The sequence below is a fragment of the Anneissia japonica genome, unplaced genomic scaffold (genome assembly GCF_011630105.1).
Source record: "Anneissia japonica isolate Jap-2015-1 unplaced genomic scaffold, ASM1163010v1 scaffold288144_len532060_cov191, whole genome shotgun sequence".
Taxonomy (NCBI): Eukaryota; Metazoa; Echinodermata; class Crinoidea; order Comatulida; family Comatulidae; genus Anneissia; species Anneissia japonica.
In genome coordinates, this window is record NW_022734328.1 from 25,871 (window position 1) to 47,953 (window position 22,083).

General features: G+C 36.2%; 1 protein-coding gene across 1 annotated transcript; it reads left to right on the forward strand.

Moving 5' to 3' along the window:
- Positions 1–3,403: 3,403 nt before the first annotated feature.
- On the forward strand, positions 3,404–19,775 carry LOC117116362 (GTP-binding protein GEM-like). The gene is made up of 4 exons (XM_033260381.1): positions 3,404–4,080; positions 11,111–11,199; positions 18,445–18,649; positions 19,373–19,775. Exons 1-4 carry the CDS (start codon positions 3,873–3,875, stop codon positions 19,675–19,677), a joined length of 807 nt encoding a protein of 268 aa, XP_033116272.1. The 5' UTR covers positions 3,404–3,872; the 3' UTR covers positions 19,678–19,775.
- Positions 19,776–22,083: the final 2,308 nt, after the last annotated feature.

The window sequence follows — 22,083 nt, forward strand, 5'->3', positions numbered from 1 at the left end:
GAGGAACATTCCTCTCTTTATGCGTGCGTTAAACAGCGCTAGCCTAGTTGCCCAGTAGTTGTTAAGACGTCGACATTTAAAGGAGGGGGGGGGGACTGGGTTCAAGACACGGTTGGGTACTTATTATACGTTTGTGTCTTAATCTGAGTGGAGTTGAAAAGCTAGGAAGTTAGGATGCTTGTCTTTCATCCCCTAGGGTCCTGGATTCAATCACTGTCAAAACAACTCCACTCCCTAAACATTATATTGAAATCTTGTTTGTGTAAAGCACCGTTGTGTATGCCTAAGTTGGTCTTGTGAAAGGGATTGTCACAAGGTAGGACAGGTATATAGGTCTATTCATTATTGACAATCATTGGTGCATGTGTTGTGATGTGCCTAAATAAATAAAGTACCGTAAATGTACTTAATTATAAACAAATATTACAATACGTATTGTTAAATCGAATCTATTGACTGAATGAATGTATTTCAAAAATGTATTCAATCAATTTAAAATAAAGCCACAATTAGCCAATACGCATATTACACTAAATTAACATTACGTCATCGTGATTCTCTATCATGAACACCATACTTTGCAATTACCGCAACGTTTTAGTTATCGCTTAAATCTCTTATTAAGGCTTCAGTGCGGAAATTTCTGGGGCCTCGATTGTGCTAAATGTAGTGCAAAAAAATACATACGTTAATTACTATTAATTATTCCGATTATTTAGCACAACATAGTAGACATTATTAAGATGATATACGTTAAAAGCAGGTTGGTCAAGTGTAGCGAAGTTTATTAAAATAGACTTTTATTCAAAATAGGCTTTCACACCTGGCACTCACACATTCCGCTGACGATCGTCGGCGGACGAGGTGATGTTGCAGAGATCGCTATGAAACGTGTGTGACGTTTTGAACAACAATCCGCTCAATCTAAACAACAATCTGCATCGACAAATCACCAATCGGGGCCCGCGCTGCGAAGATGGATTCGTCGCCAAGGTTCGTACCAAACACCAGCCCTGCTTAGAGGGAGGACGAATAACAATCACGCTATGTGGTTGCTTATTCGAAAGCGGTGCTTATTCGAGTCGCGTAATGCACTTTTTGGATTTACCCGGCTCCAATACAGCTTTTTTTTTTTTTTTTTTTTTTTTTTTTTTTTTGAAAGAGACCTTTGTTTTGCCCATTCTCTCATATGATTCTGATACTCTAATAGGGAGATTTTGCAATCTCATGAAAACGATAACGATCACGAATACGTCATTATCATTATCGTTAATCGTGCCTAAAACATTCTTGGCAATTATGCTCTACGAGCTGAATATGATCCATGACTCATGCGAAAGTCATGAATCGCCTCCGTTGTGACAGATATTTATGCTACTGTAGGGGAAGGGTTGTATACAAATTTGCTGAAGTATCCGTATTCGCTATCGTTTCCATAAGCTTGCGAAAACTCCCTATTAAGTCAACCAAGTTGGATATCTTCAATATTCCAACACGTTTTTTTTTATTCTATTATTTTCCTTTTTTTATGTCGTTGTTGCTTGTTTTCTGTGTTTGCTCGTGTCCGCTTTCATTCGCAATTAAAATGACTATCCTCCCGTCATTCCTGTGACCTCTGCAAATCTTCGACCGAAAAAAATGAGTAGCAATCCTTAATTGTTTGTAAATTAAGATTTTGAATGTTGAACACTGGATCTCCATTTTAAATCTTTATCCGAGAAGTCTTGGTTCTTGGTTCTACCAACCGAACCCTGGACGTCAGGGTGGCTCGAACCTGTCTTACCGCTCCTCGACTTGATTCGCCAGAAAATAGTTAGGAGGACTAATACCACAACTAGGATGTTAAAGCGTTGTTACTGTGCCTATGGAGAACATAAAATATTAGGTAACAGCAATGTCCTGGATCTTCAACAAAATACAGGATGATTTTCATTCCATAAATTAAGTCCAATAGTCTATTTTCCATTAGTATGCACTTTAATCAGTGATATAGGGTTGTATGAGGGTGTGTGTGTGTGGGGGGGGGGGGTGTGCGTGTGTGTGTTTCAAGGTGGGATAGGTGCGTGCAGATGTAGCGTCGGGGACCGGCGTGCCAATAAACTTGAAGGTTTGATAGGTTTTCGTGAAAAGTGAAAAGTCTTTCATCAGGAATTGATTATACAATTCAATTCAGATTTTATTTTCGGATGAACAAATCAATCAATCCAAAGCTAGTCTGCTTTACGCAAGCACTTTTATGTTGGATCATTGGAACCAACCAGGCTCCGTGACGTCACACTTCAGTTTTCTACTATATTTTGTTTTAAGGTCATGGACATTGTATTGCAATAATAGATGTGAAATTCTTGTTAAATATCTTGCACGATTCTTGGACTCGTGAGGTTTGTTATTACTAAAGCCTAATTGATCTTTGGCGAATTCTTCTCTGATTATAAAAGCAATTGGTGTAGTTGGTTTCTGACGTAGAGGCTTTTTGGATTTACCCAGTGTGTTAGAAATAACACGATGACGATAATGTGACTCACTCTGAACCAAATACTCAAGTTGCTAAATGATTTATATTATAAAAAACATATATAGGCGTGTTGTAGCTGCATCCTTGGTAATATATTACATAGGCCTACAGACATTCTGAGTTGTTGAGTGATACGTCATACCAATACTCATCTTGATGTGTATCCATATTCAAGGTTAGCACGTTTTACACTCACCCGTTTCATGATATACGATAACAAGGGTGGCGCTATTGGGGGTGGGGTAAAGCGGGGGTGCGGCAGTCCCCCCCCCCCACTTTACCAAACACATATAGGCCTACACCCTGTTTGGAGAATAAAAGTCGTTGGGGAGAGAGAAGTAAATTTTACAGAAATTTGGACTAACAATAGGCCTTCTAAAGTCATTTCTTCAGGGGATGTTATCCCCGAGGACCCCTGTGGGAAGGGGATGGGGTTCTGGGAGCCCCTTTCCCCGCCCACTTAGATTTTTGTCGAAGAAGTCAGCCTAGTTTAATAATTTAAAAAAAACTCGTGAAATTGCATGCAACATTAAATATAATTTTCTTTTTTGACGATATTTGAGTCAGCAATAAAAATGTAGCGAAATTAATTATGTAATGGATTTACAACGACGAAGTTATTTTTAGCAAAATAATGTAAAATAAGTAAAATAGATGACTACCTTATGTCGTTGATGATTTGTTTTAGTCATCTCATATTGGTAAACGAGAACGCCTATTATTTGTTGTTTTCTAATATCAGGCTGAAACCAATAAATAACAATAGATACGAAGTGATGTGCGTGTGACTCATGCTAGGCCGCTGTTAATTGGTTGATACGTGGTGATGTCACTTAGAATTTATCATAAATAGCAGACGACAGATTCTAAAGTCTTTAATTTTCAAACAGGCTTCGAATCAAATTCACAGCATAAAAGAAGACAACAAACTGAGAATATTGCAATTTAAAGCAAGTACCCTATTGATATTTGCCGAAGCACAGCAAGCTAGTAACCCGCAATTTGTATCGATTTCCTAATTGCCATTTACAATTGTGTTTGACGACCCGGTTTATTATAACAGCTAGTTAGCGTATTGATCAGTTTTGGAGGGTTGGTAGGCAGCAGACAGCAGTCGCAAATACGTTCTCTGAGCGAAATTGTTAATTGCAATTTCCTATCACTTGTCTAGTTTGGGATTGGGAAGGAACAGAGTGAACTGACAACGCAATTAACATCACCTAACGTTCGTCAAGGGTACCAAACCAGAATCAATATTTTAGTACCTGAACGATTATGTTTTATTAGATCACTCTATAATTGAAATCAAATTGTAATCACTCAGAAGACTTTCCGATATTGGACCTTCAACGTAACCATGACAATCAAAGGACCACGAGCGCGTAGCGCAAGTGCGCCGTCCCTAGGAATTGATTTCAGTGTGGAAGAGTGTCATGATGAGAGGCCGCCGCACATTATACGTGTGATATTGCTTGGTTGTTCGGGAGTTGGAAAGTCAGCTCTAATAGAGACATTTGCGTCATCATTTTGCTCCGAGTTAAACGAAGAACTCTCAACAGACCTTAGTAAGTAATATTGCAACATCTTTGTACAGTAGGTCTTTGTAAATGGTGTTTTTTTTCCTGCGTTCACATTTTACTTATAAACCCTTATTGGCCTATCATTTTCTTACACGTTTGGAACAGTAGATGAAATTACTTGTAAGATTATGACCCTAGCAGGGCCTAAACTACATTCCACCTCATACGTAAAATGCCAGCTGCTCCCTTCCGTTTCCTCATCTTTGACACGTTAAACGGTCTATATTCCTCAGTGAATCATACTGCCTCCGAAATATAGCCAAATAAGCCTAAACAATACAAAAAATTGAATCACTAACTTTGTATACAGTATTTGTATAAGTTATTAGACATTAACTGGCGGCTAGAACTAATAACTATTACGTCGACAATTAAACTGACTGGACGTTTACAATAACGTAAGACGTAATTCATTCAGAATTGACAATTTTTGTTTTCAATTACTGTATAAATACATCAAAGTTAATAACTTACGTGAATTTTGTTAAGTAAGCAATTATTTTGTGTGTGTGTGCAATTCCCACTCTTGATATTTAGGCATACAATTGACAAAAGTGACGTCAACCCAAAAATGTTGAACACAATTTTATGTTATCCAATATCATGGTCTAGTATACAATCCTCGTCGTGTTCACGCCAAAAATCGCACGTACAATGTCACACATCTTGCGATCCGAGTGTGTTTATTTAGCAAGCATTCGTGGAATAGAACAACAGAGCTTTCATCTTATCCAAACATAGGCCTAATATATTTGAGAATCATCTAGTGCTCCGTGTGCTTTTGTTAATCATTTACCACTTGCAGTAGGCCTAATTATGCTTACTATAATCTGTAAACGCACAGATACTAGAAGGCACTTAAAATTATCTCTTATGGATGTAAGCTTATTATATCGAATTATTCGTTACCATGTTTTTTTTTTTGTTTTTTTGTTTTTTTTGTTTTTTTTTGGGTCGAGGGAATTGGTCTTCTTATATGAAATGCAACGCCAGCCGGGGTCCAATTATTTTGTAGGGAAAAACTGCTAATATAAGGAGATATTGAACCCCTCGTCCGAGACCTTCGACCACACTGCGTCGGCTGACGTGATTTCATTGGTACCGACTTAATTCTTACAGACTATAAAGATTTTGGTTTCTCTTCTACAATTAAAAACAGTTAATTGTGAGTGTCGATTATACAGATTTTTATGAGATGATCAAGATGGTAATGATTTTTCATGATGAAGATAATGTTCATGATGATGAAATAAAACTGACATAATTCGTAGTATATATCTTCACCTGAAGATTTACAGACCAAACACATGCGCTTTCATAAATTCCCCAAACGAATCTTGTATAAATCGACATAGTTAACACTAATACCAATAATCGACATAATAGTTATGAAGATAGACATGACAATATGCCTGTCTCTTATACACATCTAGATGTGTATAAGAGACAGAGGCCAGCGCCCCCCCCCCCCCCACCCCGTCAGGGTAAAAAAAGCACAATTCGTTAGGAAGAAAAAATATATATTTTTTACATTTAAATGACTATACAGTCGATTAAATAAGCCTTTGAAAACCCTAAATTGTCATATTTTTCGGGGGTTTCGCCCCCTGGAACGCATACAAGATATTTTGAGCGACGTCTCACCACGCCCAATTTTCATCGTCGGCGACATCTGCCCCCTCGGGGACCTCGGACGCCCCACCCTCCTGCCAAAATCATGGCACCACCACTGACAATGTTTTCAGTCCTTTGCTAATCGAAAGTATGTTAGCACTGGTGACTTTATATAAGATCCACACCATAGTACGCTGTCTTCTGCAGAAGTGACACAATACAATATCATTGAGAGTGATACGAAGTATTGGCTTTCCAATATTGTAATTTGTGATTGATTGTTTAGGAGTACTGTAATGTAAAAGACAATTAAAGACTGACTTGGTCCCTGGGAGTATCCAGGGATACTGCAGTGATGGTCTGTGTTGCTTACACATGCGTACGGTACTTGATATGGCACTCCAGTTCAAATTGACTGTGAGTACAATTATGCCTACTACTCATTGTAGTAATGGTATGCCTGGACCATGGTGGCAAAAATGATCAAAATAATAAAGTGGTAAAAGTATAAAAAGGTCGAAACTTGAAACCATGGGCTCACAGGCCGGACTGCCCGCCTCTCTTTCTTTTGGTGCTTGAGCCAAACAGAACAAGGCTGTTAGGGTTGGGGTGGGGATGAGGTTTTGCTACTTCTTCCGTACACATTTATACTTTTGGATAGACAGAGACAAACATGAAAAATTGTCTTGCCTAAGGACACAAGCAACTTGCACAGTCTGGTGTTTTGAACCCCCGCCTGGTGTTTTGAACCCCCATCCTCAAGTTTTTTAGAGTTCGAGTCACAACTGATTGTCATATGTGATTTATAAATAAGAATACCAAAAAAAAAAACAAAACAATAACGTAAAAATAACTTTAACTTTAATGATTTCACCAGCCAAGCAAAGCCGTCATCATCATCATCATCATCATCATCATCATCATCATCATCATCATCATTTTTAATTAGGCCCCTATAGGAGCATAAGAGGAAGTTAGTAATAATGCCTAATGTTGAAAAAAACATTACGTTAGTGTTTCTTAAGCTGATGAAAATCCATCTCGTCTCTGGACTGTAAACTGGCTGCAATTATTAGTTTGTTAATTAGGTTTAGTGTTCTGCTTCATCATTTTGGGATTAATGTTATTGGATTGGATCATTACTTTATTAGTATAATTGATGTTAAATAACACATCTCATTTTTAAATTATTGTTAACTAGTATGATACTCTTATACTTTGTCTGATTTCTGTATTATTGGCAAAAGAGGATTCGATGAAATAATGGATATAACCGATTATAAAAGTCGAATAATTTATCAGACTGTTTAAGAAAATCAAATAGAAGCACGTAGCGGATTTAAAATTAATTCAGAGATAAGTGGAAAAACGTCCGCAGTCACACAAGCACGAGTTAGATGCATTTAAACGTAACCATTACTTTCGAGTTAAAAATAAAACACTTTAAGCATCGGTGTTTGTGCACCAGTCCTCGAAAACAAATTGAATTGTTCATTGACACTCAATCTGCACCTCCGGGTTTATGCATACAGTATTCAATTCGAAGTGTAGAAAATTTAACTTCAAATATAGTTCGATCGAGACGTATGTAAACGTATCTCGCGAATCAAAGTCGCAGTTTCATAATAGAAGCTTAATGTTCACCTCTTCGCTAAGGAATACCGTGGGCTGTTCTTCGTCAAGGTGCTGATGCTGATCAGATAGCGTCGAGGTTAAATATCCCCCTGCGAATGGGGATATATTCATCGCGGTCGGATAGCCTCCGCTACTCGGGTGTAATCGTGGCAGGGGTGGCGCCAGAGGGGTGGCTGGGGGACCAGGGCCCCCGTCGGGGAGAAAACCACAATTTGTCGGGGAGAAAAAAAAATATATGTATTTTCTACAGATTAGTAGACTCTAAAATCGATTAAATAAAACTTTGAAACCCCTAAATTGTCTAAATTTTCGGGGCATCGGCGCCCCCGTTGGGGATCTAGGACTCCCCGTTGGGCAAATCCTGGCGCCACTCCTGAATCGTGGTTTGGTATGCTTCTGACATTTTTGTTTTGCATGGTCAGTTAACATCGCGGCCGTGCTGATGTTGCTGGTTGGTTCACACTTACGTTAATAAAACTAGATGATTCGTTTTATCGGAGGTGTCGCGCTTGCTAATTTAGAAAATGCGTTAACAATATAATTGACAGTGATTTCGACCGAGAGCAAACATGTCCGCCTTATTTAGAGTACATTTCGACATATACCATGCGACTTGAATCAATTGGGTATTTTTCCTAAGTGTTATTGATTTATCATACAGAATTATGTCCCTAGTGTGACAACGTACACAAATAATAAACAACTGGTATCAAAGTTAACTTGCGGGAAATGGATATTATTGATACCTCATGTGTATGTAGAATTCAACCTAAATATTCAGTTGATTCTACATATCGAATTTAGTAGTGCTAATTCAGCAACAAATGCCTACTATTTAACAAATCAATCAATCAATCAACCAATCAAATCAATCGATCAATCAATCAATCAATCAGTGGCACTTTACAGGGCCTTATTATTATGTAATAAAAACATACACCGGTACGGTATAGCACTAATACCTACGACATGGCGCTAAGTCGTGTTACACAATGTAAAGTATTGAACACAGACAATTAAAGGTCTCAATATTACAAGTTAAGAGCGTTGCTTCTAAAAGTCAAACATATACAATACAGGATAAGGTTTAAGTTTACTTAGATTCGCAGCTGTAAAAGCTTAACGTATATATGTTTATGTGATTATTGGCAAAAGTTTTTGTTTGTGCCGTGTAAATGAGAGGTTAGATGTAGTGCATCATTCTAATTACCCGGATGTATTTTGCGTGAAGTCTTAACCTATCGTTCTGGACATCATTAGGATAAGACGCATAGATATAATGCTACATTGCAGATGCTTCAAACTCGTTTTACAGCTGGTTTAATTAATCTAGAACATTGGTCATTGATGGAAAATTCTGGCACGTATGATACATGGAATTGGTATTTATATTATTAAATCGCATTGGTTGTGTGCGGTATGGTGAATCTAGTAGATTCATATATTATACTATAGTAACTTACTGTATGAAGTAAGATCTAATAAAACCCTAGAACAGGCGATAAAAAGAGACTGATTTATTTTTTGTAAAAAAAAACAAAAAAACAGCAATGTGATTAAGATTACCAAATAAAACACATTTCAAATTAATTAACTTTTCGCTGAATTAAAACATTTTGAGTACAAAATTCCTTAAAGTGAACGGAATTAGGCCTGCCTATAATGTCTATTAATTAATGAGGAAAATATTTTCACGTTGGAAATGTCCAAGCAGGCTGCTGTAACGCATTTAAGCCGGCTCCGGAAAAAAAGAGGAAGCTGTCGATTTTCTTATTGGACTGTAAATCTTACCCTGCCAACCAACACAGAATTGATTTCTGTGTAATAATTTGGCTATTTTTATTTAACTATTTTATTTACATAAATTTCTATTATATTGAAGCAATTGTTTAAAAATATCATAAGGTAAATATTCAATAAGTAAACAAAGAGGCATAAGAAAATCAAAAGATGAACACAATTTTATTATTGCAATTATTTAAAAAAAAATAGAATTATATTGAAAGTCTAGATTTCTCAAATCATTCATACCTTTTTTCGCAAAGATACAACTCAAATGTCTAAATTAATGTTTATCACTTGTTTATTTAAACTGTATTTATTTTTTGTATATAGTCCCTACATCTTTCTTTTCCATATTTTTAATTGGTTACTTTTTGCTATTTGTTGTTATATTTTCGCTGCTTTTATATAATATGTTTGTATCTGTATGTATTGAATTGGTTACATCTAAACAAAATTTCTGGGGTTTCTTTTTTTACTTTTTGAATCTTGAATTTATTATCAATTATTGAAAAACGTAAAAAGTCAATATTCAAAAACTAAACAAAGAGGCATAAGAAAAAAAAAACATCAGAAGATAAAAATTCTGATTAGCCTAAACAAAACAAAAAAAAACAAAAACGGCCATACAGGTCAGGTTGGGGATAAATCAGGCATGTCGAGCAAGTGACAAGCAGCGGTAAGATTGCGTCGATCGTCTTATTCGCCGGTTTACAGATACATTATTTGATGCCTATGTAAAAAGCAAAGGAAATACTGTATGGGCCTACTTCATCGCAACATTAACCTGCCAATTTATAAAATCATTCTTTATTAAAGAAAACACTATAAAAGAATGTCACAAAAAAAACCCCAGGTCATGACTTAATTAGGCACATGCAGGGTGGAGGCAAAAAAGAGACACACAAAAAAAACAACAAAACAAATGAATAACTAAAGTATAAATCCACCTCCTCTATTCAACAATCAATCATCTATTTGAATATTATACTATATGTGTGCGTAAACCATACTTTTATCAGTCTGTCTGTGCTAGTCAATAATTCGGAATTATAACTATGTCGAACACGTTGTCTCATCATCTATTCTATCTTTTATAAGGATATATTGTTTTAATGTAGGCCTATATGTACCGTATTTGCCACTGATACAAAATGTTACAATAAAGATGATAAAAGTATAGTTTACGCACACATAATATAGTATAATGTTCAAATAGATGATTGATTAATTTAATATCCATCACATAGGCCTATTTCTTACATATTATTATCAGTGATACCAATGGAAACCTGGCTATCGTTTCAAACACCATTATTGTTTTTTACGCGCACTGGTCTATTACAAATCAGCTATTTCACAAGATACAGGAAGAATATTGAAAACATATTGGGATAGCTGCCTTTTGGGTTTGCGTCTAATGCGAGCTAGTGAAAACTAAGCTTTAGATGTGCGGCTGAACGTGACTTAAGTCCTCGACGCAAACCATCGCGCGCGTCTGCGTTTAAATTACACAGACCCGAATCGCGTCTGGTTGTGCCTCGTACGACGCTGTCGGAGTTGGTCTTAAGTGAGCAACCATACTATTGCCTCCATGCTATAACTGTAATTATTAAGTTAAAAATTAATTAAAAAGTGTTTTGGAATAATCAATCATTCCGCAAAGCCCCGCCATTTGTTGGTAAGATCCAAAATGAGAGCGTAAATTATACGTAAACACATGGGTCTTATGGGGTAACACGTGAGTTTATGGGACAAGTGCGTATTCTTTACCTCTTCATCGTTGTTAAGTTTGATTGATACTCTGAAAAAGGTGTACAACGGCGTACAAAAGTTGTCTTTTTATTTTTTCATTTAAAAGAATTAAGCAGAATATATTTTGCATATTTTGTCACAATAACCTTTAATGCCGTAAATTTATAATACAGCTTTCATTGTTTGTTTAATACGATTAACATTTTATTGTGTTTTCTTTTCTCATTAGATACAATGTGCGATATTTATGAGAGGAAGGTTATGGTAGATAATGAAGAGGTCGTTATTCAACTCATAGACACACCGGCGTATGAACTGGTAAGTGCATTGTAAATTACATAAATTAAAATATTATATTTTGTATTATTATATTATATACGTTCTTTAACACTTTTCTAAATGATTTATGTAGGACTGACATCAGAAACTCTGATATAATATGGATGCTCACTTCACATAAACTGTACCTAACATTTAAATTAAACAATGACAACGGACAGTATAAAACAGTAATTATGCCTATAAGACAAGCAATCCATAGAAATGTTCATCCATCTGACACTTATGGGATGCTTCCACAGCATCCATGCTGTTGTTGAAGTAGCTGTTGAGAGAAGGTCGTAATATTAATAATATAGAGTTGCGTACTCAAGGGAGGCTCCCCTCCCTACAGAACAATAGGTTGTGTCGATTATAACAAAATTGAATTGGGAAAAAAAGAAAATTATATTCAAATTTAAGTCTAAGAGTGCCATGTAGAGGTGCCCGTCATAAATGTTCTTAAGTAGAAATAGAGTGGTCTATGTGAAAGTCGACAAGTTGAGCCGCCGGAACTTATTCGTTCTTGGTACTGTAGTTTGGGATGTATTTCATTTTATTTACTCAATTATTTCAATTTATTTAATACTCGGTTTTTGCACTGATTTATTAAATATTTTTGGGACGCATTTCAATTTATTTACTTGTTCTTTCTATCGTTTTAATTTAAATTTTGTGAGTTCAGTCAGCTTGCCAGATAGTAAAAAAAAAACTCCATACATTCTTATCATTTATCAATAATTTAATTAAATAATTTAACAAAATAGTACAAATAACGAATAAGTTAATTGAAATACGCCACAAACCAAACGTAAATAAACACATTTTAATACGATTTTGCAATTATACAACTTCATTTATTTTTATAAAAATGTAGTACATAGAATTACATTTTTAATACGATTTTGCAATTATACAACTTCATTTATTTTTATAATCAAAATTCTCAATTTTCAATTACACAATTATACATCACAAACGGCAATACGAGCAAATCAACGACTGACAAGACTGTGGGATGAATATGTAGCTGGTATCCGGGGGGGGGGGGGTTCATTCACTGATGATATCGGCAAGCCGACTACATTCACTGAGAGACGCGCTTGGCGTTATAGAAATTACCGGCGGCTCAACTTGTCAGCGGCTCAACTGGTCATATCCCGAAAGTCCCTCCCTAGAGCCACCATTGATAATACAGATCAAGATGTAAATTGTACCATCTCACATAGGCATCGGCTGTCTAAACTTACAGTAATCATTTGCAACTACCACTGGGCATAATTATAGACTCTTATAGACAACATTTAGAAATAGGTGACTAAAAATAGGTTTTGTCGAGATCCTTTAATACAGAACATCTCTAAACAAAATAACATATTTTCTATTGTTATTTACTGCGTTATTTATACATAAACGTATATCCACCCTAATTAATGCAGCTAGCTTTCTTGATACTACTAATTCAAGAAAACAGTGTTGAGTTTATCTTGCTATTTATACACGATTGTTGGGAATGTACGGTAGGCCTAGTGATCGAATGAGACGTTTTAGGAAGATTTGTGGGAGATAAGCGTGAGAGACTTTTGACGTGTTAATACTCTATGAAGCATTGCTGTACTCAGTCATACCCAACTTTGTATTCAATACAAAGGACCAATATACTCTATGTTTAACCCGACGTGGCGATCAATCATATTGTAACAATAGGCGGCGATTACTGTCAGCGCATTACATAGACCAGTTAGCGAAATGCTATGGGATTCGACTTCGGTGCTAGATGGCCCACAGATCTGTAAAACTCAAAACTAATTCCAATGCCTTGTTGAACAGTGTACTGCCTATACATATTTTGCTAATAAGTCTGTTGTAACAATAATTACTGGCTTTATATAACTTGCTTAAGGCGGAGGTATAGACCTAATATTTCCAATTGAATCAAAAGTTGTGAACAACACTTTAACGTTTACTGTGGACATTGATAGATACCATAGTTGTTACCTAAAAATATTCTACAAAACGTACTAAAAAAACTCAATGTTAGCGTGAATGGTAATGGTAATGCCATGGTAATGGTTGGAGACTTATATAGCGCATAATACATGTTCTCTATGCGCTCGGGACTAGTTGCACTTTACAATAGCTTTCTCCTCTCCTAAGGGTCACTTCATGTCTTCAGCAGCCAGTAAACCGGCGCACTTTCATCTGTACGACAGTACTCTTCGCAGGTACCTATAGTGTTGATGTTTTTTTTAGTTTTCCATTTTCATATAATTATAGGCCTATATAATAACAGATAATAACAGTAAACACATCAGGCAAAAGACGACTCTATTCGTTGGATATTATTGAGCCAGTTGGCTTAGCCATTTGTACACAGCATATCCCCTGCAAAATCAATAATTGAGTTACCATCTTCAAAAGAGATTTATTGTTGTTGATAGACAATTATTGTATTGTGTGGCGACGATGCACGGAAAGACAACGAAGAACAAAGATGCAGCGGTTGTGTAAACACAATATACTGTAGCTGCAACCATGGAGAAAATATATTTATGTAAAAATTTAGGACAAAAAAAATATTTTCTTTGTGCTGCAACAAAGAAGGTCGTGAAAAATTGACATAGGTCTACTTTTTTTTTTTTAAAGAATTATTTTGTTTGTAACAGTGTCATCAGCAAGTGAGAGGGTTTACCGACGATTAAATAAGAGTAATTAAGTAGTTGCTAAATACAACCACTTCAGCCGAGGGAGGCGTGGCTTCGTATGGTGACGTCATGCATAATTTTAGCTGTAGTACGTATTCATTCCTAATTTTCTCGACAAAATAGTGGGTCCTGGTAATTACACGGCATAGCAAAATATAATACCGTATAAACAATGTAAGAAAAAATAGTTGTCCCTGAGTGTGCGTTTTTTTTTTGTTTTTTTTTTTTCCAAAATATTAGGATCCGGTACCCTGGAATATTATCAAGTGTGTGTGAGTGAAATAATACATAATACTTTTAGGGGTAGGGATTAGGCCGTAATCACAGAAGGAAATGAAAACAATCAATGGTACGCTTACTAGTCTGAATTTTCTAATTATTTTAATCGCATGAACAATTTACCTAACTGGAAGCAACGACGGACCTAATAAATTAAAATTACAACTTTTACAACATGATTGCTGAAGATTAGATTCATTATTTTTATTGTTTCACTGCTTTTAAACAAAATTGCCGGTCGGGCCTATCATAATATGTATTCCAGAAAAACAGAAAGGGTACTGACAGAAAGTTAATATATTTATTTTAATTAAATATGTGAACTCTCCCATGTCTGTACTGTAATCAGTAGGGGAAAGCCAGGGTCTTACAACAGATTCAGCATGGGCCTAGACTACATAGTAGACCTGTCACGCCAAAATTGGTCAGGGCCAAAAAATGTCCAGCGGACCGATTTTGGCGGCCAAAATCGGTCCGCCGGACTACTAAAATCGGTCCTCCGTGTTGATTTTAGACGCTAAAACCGGTCCCGCTTGGATAAAACTGGTCCGCGTCGGCCTGCCACTTGATTTGTAACACGTCTGCTGCTCGTGGGTATGATTGTTTCTCCCGTGGAGTGGAGGAAAGTAATCTATGCTTCTCCCACACTTGCAAAGTCTTTTGCAGTGACAGAATGATTCGTTAATCTTTTGAGGAAGTGTTTCATCAAACCCAACCCACCAGATAATGCATTTCCTAGGCCTAAGCGATACACCCAGCGTGCATAATTTTCGGCGGCCGTGGTTAGGCCTACGTTTGGGCCTAAAATGAAACACAAGACTGATTTTAAGTTTTAAATATTCCGGATTATTGTGTGGGGTATTAGGTCATACAATAGATGTTCTAATAAGGGGGTCAGCATTCTTGGAATTAAATGCATGTAGGGACTTCGTAGCGACGTTAAGCACACACAACCAAAACAAAACAGGGTAAAAAAAAAACTACAGCGGACCCACACGATTTAAGACCACATCGTTAACTTCTTTTCGTACTTTTACACCAAAGGGTTTACTGGGCGCGAAGCTTTACTTAATTTTCACCTATGATTTCACACATATAATAACGAATGAAAACATGTTAGGCTATATAATGAGAGATAAGATATTTATCTACCATTTGATTACAAAAAAATATGAACAAACGTTATAAAAATACAAGTTACAACTACTAAATGGACGCCAGACCGATTTTGGCTTGTGTGGACTATATTTGGCAGGTAATTTTAAAGCCTAAATCGGTCCGGCGGACCGATTTTGGCCCCGGACCAAATTTTTCCTGACAGGCCTACAGCGCGACCGGGTAACTGGACTAGGCATGGGCTAGGTCTCTACCGAAGATGCCTCCTAGCAGGCCTAGTCCAGTAGATTTTCGATGGTACACACTAGTTGGCCCTATCGTCTCGTGGGCTCAATCGGCCGTCACCTGGCCGTAGCAGCAGCACGAAACTAAACCTCAGCCTGCTCGCTAACGTCACATTGGTCACACGGCGATGTTTCGCGATGTTTCAGGTAGACGGTATATTATGCATGACGTCACCATACAAGCCACGCCTCCCACGACTGAAGTGGTTGTACTGTACGAGTACTGAGTTGTTGAGTTGCCAATTCTAAATTCAGTATGGCATGCACTGACTGCAATAAAAGCTTGTCTTTCTTAGTCTTCGGACTGTAACCCAGGCCAAGCTCTCTCTTGAAACATTATAGAATAGGGCCTACTCCCCGGGACTCTCAGCACGTTAATGCTCCTTCGGCGTCGCATCCAGAATTATCGGATTTACATGCCGCAATTAGGTTGACATTGCCTATTTCTTAAAATGTATATTACCGGTAGACTACAAACGAAAATGTCTTCACTGACTATTAGAATGCAATTTCTAATCACAGTGTGTTTCGTTAACTTTCTCTACTCCATGAACCATCCTAACGATAAATGCTCAAATAAAATACTTTATTTCCTTTACTAGTTTTATTGTCCGCGTGCATGGCATATGCAACATCTTCGTGTCTATATGACGATGTGGTCAATACAAGGTGTCATTTTTCAAACTTAGAATTGCAAATTGAATTGTGACAAGCCCGGTGACAAGGTCCCCAGGCATAACGTTCCCCGTACTTTTCTGTTTATTAATTCAATGTGGTCGATCAATCTATAGTTTGAGAGTAAGCCTACTTTGGGTAGAGAAGGGGAACGAAAGGCAAATGGCATCTGAACCATATCTTGAGCAGCTCTGTGAGAAATTTGATATGCCTATTTGATTGTTTGATAATCCATCATTCTTATTAAAGAAATAAAAGAAATGAATTCTGAAAATAGTGACTAGGAATACTTTAGAAAATTCTGTTGACATTTTTCATCCCATTATTTACATTTCTGACATAAAGCCCACCTAAGCATACCGCTATACCACAATGTTATCAACTAACCTGTACGATAATTAACGGAATAGTGGGATTATTCTTTGTACAGAACCCTTTTTTAATTAGTGTCATCAACAACGTGGCTTAAATCATAAACATAATATCCTAGTGAACAGACCTACAAGTCTAGTTGCATGACACACCGTCCCGGGTATATATTTATAGGCTATAATTTAAAGAAATGGAATTCTTTGAATGCACGTGTTCTAAGTTTAGGCTTCTCTATCGTTATCTGAGCGCTAATTCGTTTTGTGATTAAAGACTTGGCATGACAAATGATGTTTTATGAGCTGATCTTGTTCAGTGATGAGTTGTCATTTCTGATAATAAGTATTGATTGCCACCTACATTTGGATGGTACAGGCCAACGTCAACTGAACAACTCAATATTCGTGGCAATAATTAAGTACAGTAGGTCTATGTTCTTGTTGCTTTACGGTATTTAAATCTATTTAAATAAGACGCATGTAATTTCTAGTTTGATATCTTCCAAATTAGGTCAAACATTTTGAGTATTCAATACATATGCCTATACATGCATAAAATTATGCCGTAACCTTTCGTGAATATGCACTGTATACGGTACTAAACCGCGCTCACGTCGATCCGGACACATGCTGGGTCGGTAGACGGTCGTACGACCAGTGGGGGATTCAGGGGGTAACGTTTTCTTTTTTCTAAAATGGAGAAAAAAGGATAATTATAGTCAAAGTTAAGTCTAAGAGTGTCATTTCCGTCCATCTAGAGGTGCCATAATTATAAAATTTTCTTACCTCAACCCAGATGGCTAAGGTGGTCTAGATCCTCCATCTGGAAAGGCCACTCCCTGGGCCCCCTCTGTTTCAAATTTCTGGATCCGTTACTGACTACGAACACATCTCTGCTCTCTGTGACCAAGCGACCCCGCCTGCTGAGTGTCGGTGGCAGGCTAAGCCGATTGCCATAGAAAAAAAAAATCCCGTTTCGCGCGCCTTGTCGCATTCTCTTTTTCGTAGTGGAATAGTTGGCGAAGTCTCTGGCCGACTTTACGGTTATTATATCAACAGCCAGCCAGGATCTTCTTTACGAGTTCAAGTAGTAACGGTTTGCAATCATTATGAACCATGAACCTATCCATTTTAACGTTCCCGTTCGTCATTAGAATGTACACTCAACGGAAGCCAGGAATGTCTGTGTAGTAAGCCTATCATAAGTTTAAGTCAAAGGGATTTGATCAATAAACATGAAACACAAATAATAAACCCGCTGTCATTGTGTTCACGTAACAAGATGATCCTGTCTTAAAGGACATATGTCGAGATATCATTGTAAAAAGAAAATTAAAAAAAAAAAAAAAACCTATATAACATATTTTATATTTGACTTCGACTTGTTGACCTTGGTTGGGACCAATAAAGAAAGCCAGAACAGAGAATGAGATAGTGGGAACTATTCGGCCATTTATTCACGATAATTGTAAAACAGACTAACCAAAAAATGGACCCAAGTTGGGGCATACAAAGCGCCACCATCTCTCAAACATAACAGCAATTGAAGAAGGAGTAACGCCGTAACGGGGTGGAGATGGGAGTGTTTTAAAGTGCAAATAATAACAATAAAACGAACCTATCCACCGTGTTGGAGCTATGTTCAATCAAATATGGATCCCAAGTGTCGAGACTTCATGGCATACCGTATCGTACTTTTTTACCCTAGCCTGACCCATATTACTCCTCCTTTACAGTTACAGATCAGTGCGTGTGATCGTACAATAGGCCTAATTATTAAAATTACATTTTAATGCTATAATATTATTTTATCCTCAGAAACTGTTTGAAGAGAATGAAGACAGTTACTTAACTGCGGGCGATGCATATTTGTTGGTGTACTCAGTAACAGATAAGAGAAGTTTTAGGAAAGCTTGTGAACTGAGATTCAAACTTCGGCGAACGAAAGAGACGGAAACAGATCCTATAATTCTTGTTGCAAATAAAACCGACTTAGAAAGGTCACGGGAAATTCAATATGAAGGTGAATATAATAATTATGTAAACTATTACAATTCTAATTAATTTAATCTTTATTGATCCAATATATTAAAAAAAAACATCATAAATACTTTGTTTATACACTGCAATTATATATAAATAGTTAGAAAATTCAATATATATAAAAGGTTAAAAAATTCAAATATACAATTCAAAAATAAAAGTAAAATTAGATAAATATTGTACAACTTAATTAATAATTTACATTTTTACCTCACATGAACCTGACATAAAATGAACCCTATTTACTAACACTGACCTATAAACTTGGTGTGAATCTGAACGTTATTAATTTGACCTCTGAACTTGATATTACGCTTGACATGTCAGTGCGACTGTCTATAACAAGAGTACAAACATGTTTATCACGCCATTACAGAACAATCTTACAGGTCTAATTATTATTATAAGACTTATGAACATACAATCCTCCAGATCACTGGACCTGATATTAAAATGGAAATTGTGTAAGACCCACAATCACATGCTGAAATGCTATTATACCTCAAGATTCATTCTTTATTCAAGTACACGTGCGTCCAATATCTAAGTACTATTAAATATTAATGTTTTCAAGCGAATACAATTTAAAAAATCCAGTTTACCATAATAGCAGCTTGCAGAAAATAAAGGTAACATATGAATTTATAAATAAATAATTAGGACCTTTAACTAATGCATATTGTTTTTAATGTGAATTTCATAGAGGGACGCCATTTTGCGGCTACATTTGACTGTAAGCTTGTGGAAACATCTGTGCCGTTATCGCATAACATTGACGACTTATTCATCGGCGTCATCCGCCAGTATCGCCTGCGCAAACACAGATCAGATGACCTCGACATGAATCAGAATAAAGAGAGCCCACGTAAAATGTTACAGAAACGCAGATCGTCTCTGCTCAAGCGTGCACGAGGAATGCTGGGAAGGTTGCTGCGCAGGAAGCACATCAACGAGCCCGAGGGTTACAGATCAAGATCAAAATCATGTCACATTTTAGAGGTGCTGTAAATGTGTGGAATTTCTGGTCTGAGTTAATAAGAATGATGGACTTCAAAAACTCTAAGCATTATACGTAATGTTCCAGTATGAGCTACCATTAAAACAAAAACATAAAAAAACTGATCGCTACGAAAACCGTATATTTTGATACAATGTAAAGAATGTACATAGACAAATGATATGCCGAACTTTACGAGGAATTCTTCCGCCTTGGTCTGTTTTTAAGTAATTTATTTTACTGTACCCGTGCGAATAATGATTTCCCCCGCGACCATGTATAATTATGTTTTAATAATGTTGTACAAATGAATTGTATGATATTATAAGTTTATTTGAAGAAATAATTAGGAACGGTTTCTAAGATACGATTTTTATTTTTAATTGAAGAAAAATTGAAGAAAACCTTTTTCTTTCGGAAGCTGTTTTTTTTTTTTTTAAATCTAGAGACGAGGCCTAAAAAATATGTTTTAGTTAGTTGCTATACCGTACTCTGTGTAGTGCATATCATTTTACTGAACCCGTTGTTTAAGGATATTTTTATATAACTAAATGTATTTGCCGAAGCAGCTAGTTCACACTAGACTCAGTCGCAGTTTATATGAAATTCGTAATTAGTCCAAAGCTTTCACTTCATAAGTTGACAAAGTAATCGATTATAGATAGAACATTAGGCCTATTTCTTTTTTAACCATTGTAAAATTGTAAATAGTAGGCCTATATCAAATAGACATGAGTTATTTGTTACTGCATTTTCGTTTCACAACCTAATTTTTATGGATGATTTGTTTTAAACTTGCATAAATTGACAGAATATAAATATTCAGAATTCATGGTGGGCCACTGTAATAAAGTCACAAGCAATTATTCTATAGCATGACCAAAAATAGGGTATTTTTAGTGTTGTCAAATAATTAATTATTAGCAGCAATTTACAACAAACACTAAATAAACAACATATCATGTTAATAAAAAATAGTGTGTAGGCCTAATATGTTGAGGTACATTATGGAACAGGGTTGAGAGGTTCAATTTAAGAGAGGATTTTTTTCAAATGTTACCCTCCCCAAGTTATATGCCTCACAAGAATGTTGGTCCCTTTAAACCATACATTATTAGACAACACATGGAAAGAGACCATAAAACTCTAATAAACGTTACGTAATATAGGCCTAATTAAAGTTAAAGTATTGTATCCCTCTCTTTGATCTCAACATCTCTCGTTTTGCCTGCCGAATCATGTTAAAATCCATGGATACGTCGCCGCACAGTGGCCCAGGGCGAAATCAAATTGTGCCAAAAGTCCATTTTGGTGACAATCACATGATTGAAGAAGGGTATACCCTGGTGAATCTATCCTGAAAATATTTTACATTTAAACGAATTTTAAGGGTGGTATTTTTCAACAAATGTCGGAAATTTCTCTATAAATATTTCAAATGCTATAATTGACTATATTATATCAAAACACGTTTTTTTTTTCTTACAGAAAATTCGGAATTACTTTAAAATGTACACGTTTCTTGTATATAAATTGGGGAACACAAATATATGTTTTGGTTTAAATTTGAAGTTTGCATCAATAATAAATCGTTGTTTAAACGGCAGAAAAAATATTTAAAAGTTTAGATTCATGTGGATTCATGCTTTAATTTGTACATAACCATCTTCAGTATAGCCTTAGCTTTATGATGGTACCAAATTTAGCTGCTACTTTTTGCAACTTTGCGAGCTAGATGCACTTTTATCAGTCTTGTTTTCGCACATTTGAGACACAGTTTAATTAGAGCAAACCACAATCAGTAGGGATGTACGCACTTCTACTCAACCAGTTCATGCAAAGCGTGGGGAAAACACTCCAAAAATTGACAAACTGCTCGTGATTTAACAGTAGCAAATCTTGTAATATTTTGTTGCTGTTTAGAATACTTTATTAAATTTGAGCAGCCTAATAATCCAAATATATATCATAATGAAGATGATATCTACAAGCAGGCCTATATCTAGCCGTCAATTGTTTTTAACTTTATTCAAAAACACCCAAGACTTTGAAAAGCTTCCAGTTTCAACTTAAGAAGAGATGAGCTACTACGCGAGTAGTAACGACCTTCCCAACAAACAATACTATGTTATGATAACGTGACAATAACGTTACAGTTTTGTGTTGAAAACTTGATTTTGTAGAATCATAAATACGTACTGAACATAATTTCAAAACTTTTGCACATTCCTACAACGTTGTGTAAACGTCATTTTGTGACATACCTAACCACAACGTTCGCCACGAACGTTATTAGAACGTAAACACGTGTTTGCCGGGTTTCTAAACAAATAACTCGTGGCTTGACAACATTTTCGAATAAAGTTATTATTGTTTTGACACAGAACAGAAACATTCTTTCCACACCACCAGAAAAC